Source organism: Typha latifolia, chromosome 14 (assembly GCF_019914945.1).
Source record: "Typha latifolia isolate L0001 chromosome 14, TyphaL0001v2, whole genome shotgun sequence".
Classification (NCBI taxonomy): domain Eukaryota; kingdom Viridiplantae; phylum Streptophyta; class Magnoliopsida; order Poales; family Typhaceae; genus Typha; species Typha latifolia.
Genome location: NC_133099.1, coordinates 5304696 through 5310786, shown reverse-complemented (window position 1 = coordinate 5310786; position 6091 = coordinate 5304696). Strand labels below are relative to the sequence as shown.

Sequence of the window (6091 nt, the reverse complement as noted above, 5' to 3'; positions counted from 1 at the left end):
GATCCTCTGTCACATTGATTCGCGCATAAGCAACTGTGGTATTACGGATGTTGGTTCTTCTAAAGTAATTTTGTCCAGTTTCTAATTCAACTGATTTAAGTTATAATTTGATCTTCATGTATTCAAGTCCATTAAACACTGTTAATGGAGGCCCTTGGCGAAGCTCTTGGTTTACCCCTAAATAGAAATTTAGATGAATAGCATATTTCCGGGCAACCAAAATAAAGGTCGGTAACAAACAGAGATCTTAACAAAAAATTTGAAGAATTAGTCCTCCATACTACCTACTACTACATGTACAAGTATAATCCACAAGAATTATAATCGGTGTAGGAAACAAAACTAAGAGAAAAAAGAACGCCTGTTGCAGAATTTCATCGGAGGGAAGAAGTGAGGGAGAGGAAGGTCTCCTCCTCGCACGGGATAGCAAGACCCATGTTGTGATCGAAGCCAAACTCTTCCTCGGCGTACCGGAGGAGGGACTGGAACTCCGGCTGAGCAAGATAGGAGATTGGAACAACAAATCTGCTCCTGTTCGCTCCAACATAGACGGCAAAGTGGCCTTTGGGCACGTCCAAGCCATGCTGTTTCTTTCCAAGGCTCGAGCAGCGCTTCAGGACCTGCTTCAAGCCTGCAGATTGAAAGAGCTTGCTCTGTAGCAATGTAGCCATTCTTCGAGGGTCGTGTGTTGCTTTACTACTGGCTTTTCTTAAGAGATGAAGAAGGCTGTAACGTTTGAAGCAAGAAATAGAGTTAGGAAGATGGTGGGGAGTTAGAACGAGTTGATGAGGGTCTATATATATATACGGGAGAAGGAGTGACAGATCTAGAGAAGCAGAGACAAGGCCATGTGTGTGGGGACAGAAGGTGGAACGACTTTATACCAGTCAATCTAGTGTCAAATATTAGATCTCATCTTATCTTGGATAAATGAAATCTAGAGCCTTGACGTTAAGTGTCGTACTGGCTTTCGGCCATCTCAAATTGCCCAAGTAGATCGTAAGGGCCCACACCACGGCCAGGATCTAAGGGCTCAAATGTACCAACCATTGTTTAGGTGAATGGACTCGCCAACTAATTGCTTCTTGTCTGAATAGTTTGCGATGTGGACCCAGAATTCTCTCCGGCAAGCAACGTGGGTAGTTTTGGGACCCAATTGCCAATTGGGAAGCTTGGTGACCTCTCCTTATCTGATCACTACGAGGAGCTCTGTGTCCCTTGATGCTGCGCGCCATTGTCCTACCAGGTACCATGCTTATTTACTGGCTTAATTTTACAATTCACTCTGATAGTGATAACCCTCTGAGATTATGGAGTACAGTACTCTTGTTATGTAACTAATGAAGAATATTTTCTTCTTTCAATATAACAAGTGTCGAGTCAGATAGAATGGAACTTTCTACGTACAAGAAAAATAGCTCTTTTACTGGTGGGTAACAGCAGTAGCAGATACATATATACATCACTATACACCCTGTCTAAGCACTATTTGGTTGGAGAGAAATAGTAGGACTTCTAATACTACTAAGCCAAAGCAACTGTTGGATATTGTTAATCATATTAATAATATCTCCATTTACTGGGTGGGCCTCAAAGGCGGGGAGAAGTAGAATAAAGCGTAATTGTAGGTTTCTGAGATGAAGGATACTATCACCATTGAAGATGACTTACTGTTTGTGTTTTTTTTTTCTATTTTGTTATATTTATAATAGATGTGAGATGATAAATTTCTCAATGTAGTTATGTGTCCTCTGGACCGGCCGTTCATCCAAAAAAGTTATGCGTGCTTCTAGTATCAGTAAGTATCCGTATGACATAGTTTTTAATAGTGCCATCAATTCAAAGAGTAGTCGTTGCTGCGATGGATTCGGCGAAGTCATGGAAATAAATTTTAGCTTGGACTTCCTAGCTGTTCTCTAGTGGTCCTTGAATAACGATATTTTCATCCACATATGCCTTCTTTAGTTTAGCAACATTGTCTTCATCTGCCTTACTCAATACAATCACCGTAGCAACCGCTTGAGCACATTTGTGTCATATTATAAACTTTTTTAACACAATAAAAATATAGCCCTTTTGTTCTTTGATCTTCAACCTAGGCTTGAGTGAAATATCATCCAGGGGCCTTTGAAGGTCCACTAACTTCTAAAAAGAGCCGCTGGGCCGTGCAAATGCTAGTTGTCCTCGCATGCCAACCGGTGCGACAGGTGTGGTCATAGGCTACCCGTGTGCATCCCTCACCTCCAATTTTGTCCAGCAACTCTTTGACATAATTCGAATGAGAAAACTCTTTGACGTAATTCGAATGAGAATACTCTTTGACGTAATTTGAATCTTTCTCAACTTCTCCTATATCAACTGAGCAGTGGTGAAGGCCTCTAGAAAGTTTGTGAATTGGTGGTCTTCACTTCCGCTTGTATGTCTTGTCAAAGACCGGAGATAAGCATGCTCTTCAATCCCGATTCTCCCCAACCATAGACCTAGTTGTTGCTATGAATTGATCTAGGCTACCAACTCAAGATTTGGTGCACAAACATAGTCTGCATAGTCGATGAAGAATATTCATCAAATATTTATCCGATACTGAAAAATTACGAAACCATATATGTTCATTCTTTAACCTTATAATCTACATTTTCTATATTCATGCCATTCTCAAATTCAGATCGTATATAGGAAGGTAGGTGGAGATGATCTTGAGTAAGATGGCTAGAGGTCGAGTTGCAGGTCTCTAATAGAGTCCAGAATGTGGTGGGGCTATGGTGAATGGTTCAGATGGTAATAATGCGTGACTCATAGCTTGAGTCACTTAAGTCACGCATTAATTAGCTAGATAAGTGACTCAAGCTATGAGTCGAATATCCATGAGGTGGGTTCAGTCTAACCTGAATCACATCACTCCATCACGCTTTCGCTTACTTTATCCTCAAAGTGAAAAATTAGGGAAACGGTCTATCATAGTCATCTCGAGCTCCCATGTTGCTTAATTTGAAGTATGACCTAAGCAGCTCACCAACACTTCTATTACCAATCTTCCATCATATATGATCATTCTTCATGCTAAGACCTTCAATGATGTGGGCTTAATCTCCTTGGACTTAGGCTCGGGCAATTTCAATGCTATCGACTCCACCAATTTAGCTCGGGCTCTCAAGCTAGACAAGTGGAAGAACAAGTGAACTCATGATTTCTCAAACAAGTCTAGCCTATAAGTGAGTGCTCCCACCTTCTATTGGATTTGAAATGGATCAAAGAAAAAGTGGGCTAATAAATTGGAATAGGCTACATCGATACTTGCTCATACTGTTAGAGGCAAACATAGACCCAATCACCCACTTTGAAGGCAGTGATTTAACACGTCGGATTGCCCATAGGTTTGAAGATGATATACCGAGATCATCTTGAATTTAGTTCCTTAGTTCCTTTCTGATTGAATAATTCTTGCAAAAAGTGATTCATGAAGACTAGGTCACTATCTGAAATAATGGACTTAGGCATCCCATGAAATCGGGCCACATCCTTCACAAAACTTTTAGCAACTTTCTTAGTGATGTATGAGTGTGATAGTGCTGAAAAGTGTACATTCTTTGTCAATCGGTCGACCAAAACCATGTTAACAAAGTGTCCTCTAACATGAGGTAGCCCTTCAACAATGTCCATCACCACATCCTCTTAGATCTTGTTTGAAAGGTAGTGGTTACATCAACCTGCCAATTTGTCGATTCTGCCTTAGCATGTTGACACAATTCATAGGCTTGAATTTAAGCTTGCACCCCCTTTTTCACCCCAACCAAAATATAATTTTGGGTTAGTCTCTTGTAGATCATGAACGTCCCTTCATGGCCTGCCATAAGTGAGTTATGGAAATAGCAGATTAAAGCGACCCACAACTTGGGATTAAAGCACATCGATGTCTGATTTCATTTGAGAAAATTTTTGGAAGGAGATATTTCACTTTCCAGTTATGGAGAGAAATTTGTTTGAAGTCTTGATTATTCTACCAAGGGGAAGAATTATTGAAGTTTAGCTCATATTCCAAACTCCATGTGCTGGGGCATTCGAATAGGCCATGGGGATGCCTAAGTTTGAGAAGAATTGCACACTATAGGCATTCGAACGGGTCTATAGGCGTTCAAACTCCCTTTTGCGTTCTAGATTGGCATTCTGCAAGCATTTGAACGAGCCTATGAGCATTTAAACACTCTGTGGATTTTCTTTAGCATCAAGTCGGCCCTATAAATAGATAGGTTGGGATTTTAGGGTTATAATAAAAGAGAGAAAATCTAAGAGAAAAAATTACTATTGTATTGAGGGAGATTAGAGTTGACAAAATAATTTATACTTGGATTTGATTAGTGGATTGAAGTTTTGCTCCGCCCAGTAGATATTGGAATATCATCGAACCACATAAATCTCGTTTCTCTCTTTATTCTTTTTATTCTCTTTATTCTCTATGATTATTTGCAATACTAGTTCTCATACTTGTTTAGAAGTCCTTAATTGTTATTTCTATATCATTAACATCATATTTGAGTTTTCCTAAATTGGATTGCATTTATTATTTACTATTCTTTTGAAGAACTTTGTGGGCATTGGGATTGCTTCCGCTACAGTCCACCCATTGTCATTAAGCACAACATCTATACACTGGTAATACGGTTGTTGGTTCTAAAGTAATTTTGTCCAGTTTCTAATTCAACTTATTATAAGTTCTAATTTGATCTGAACGTATTCAAGTAATTCTGTTAATGTAGGCCGTTGGTGAAGCTCTTGGTTTATCTCTTAATATTCAATCAATTTCATAAAAAAGAAATGCCTAAATAGATTGGATCACTCACTCGTAACCCCCAAAAGTAATTCTGGGCTTTTTGCAACAAAATTTAGATGAATAGTATATTTCCAGTAACAACCTTAAAAGTCGGTAAGAAACAGAGGTATTAACAAAAAATTGAAGAATTAGTCCTCGGTACTTCTTCATATACAAGTATAATCCACAAGAACTCTAATCGGTTGCTGTGAGTAATCTTCAAGAAGTGCAGAGTAAGAAACAAAACGAAGAGAAAAAAGAAGGCCTGTTCTAGAGTGTCAGCGGAGGGAAGAAGTGAGGGAGAGGAAGGTCTCCTCCTCGCACGGGATAGCAAGACCCATGATGTGATCGAAGCCAAACTCTTCCTCGGCGTAGCGGAGGAGGGACTGGAACTCCGGCTGGGCAAGATAGGAGATCGGAACAACAAATCTGCTCCTGTTCGCTCCAACATAGACGGCAAAGTGGCCTTTGGGCACGTCCAAGCAATGCTGTTTCCTTCCAAGGCTCGAGCAGCGCTTCAGGACCTGCTTCAAGCCTGCAGATTAAAAGAGCTTGCTCTGTAGCAATGTAGCCATTCTTCGAGGGTCAAGTGTTGCTTTACTACTGGCTTTTATTAAGAGCTGTAGAAGGCTGTAACGTTTGAAGCAAAATAGAGTTAGGAAGATGGTGGGGAGTTAGAACGAGAGATGATGGGGGTGTGTATATATATACGGGAGAAGGAATGACAGATCTAGAGAAGCAGAGACAAAGCCATGTGTGTGGGGACAGGTGGAACGACATTATACCAATCAATCTAGTGTCAAACTTTACAAGATCTCATCTTATCTTGGATAAATGATATCTAGAGTCTTGAGGTTAAGTGTCGTACTGGCCTTCTGCCATCTCAAATTGACAAAGTAGATCATATAGATGTGACAGGTCCCACACCACGGCCAGGATCTAAGGGCCCAAATGTACCAACCATTGTCTTGGTGAATGGACTCGCCAACTAATTGTTTCTTGTCTGAATAGTTTGCGATGTGAACCCAGAATTCTCTCCGGCAAGCAACGTGCGTAGTTTTGGGACCATTGCCAATTGGGAAGCTTGGGGACCTCTCCTTATCTGAACACTACGAGCAGCTCTGTGTCCCTTGATGCTGCGTGCCATTGTCCTACCAAGTACCAGGCTTATTTACGGGCTTAATTATACAATTCATTCTGATAATGATATTCTAAGCGTACAAAATATTCTAAGTGTATTTATATATATATATGAGCTTTTATACAAGTCTAGAAAATATCTGT

General features: G+C 40.2%; 1 protein-coding gene and 1 pseudogene across 1 annotated transcript; both read right to left on the bottom strand.

Moving 5' to 3' along the window:
* Positions 1-247: 247 nt before the first annotated feature.
* Positions 248-758, bottom strand: LOC140801142 (auxin-responsive protein SAUR50-like). The gene has a single exon (XM_073156148.1). It carries the CDS (start codon positions 669-671, stop codon positions 375-377), a length of 297 nt encoding a protein of 98 aa, XP_073012249.1. The 5' UTR covers positions 672-758; the 3' UTR covers positions 248-374.
* Positions 759-4865: 4107 nt separating this feature from the next.
* Positions 4866-5468, bottom strand: LOC140801071 (auxin-responsive protein SAUR50-like; annotated as a pseudogene).
* Positions 5469-6091: the final 623 nt, after the last annotated feature.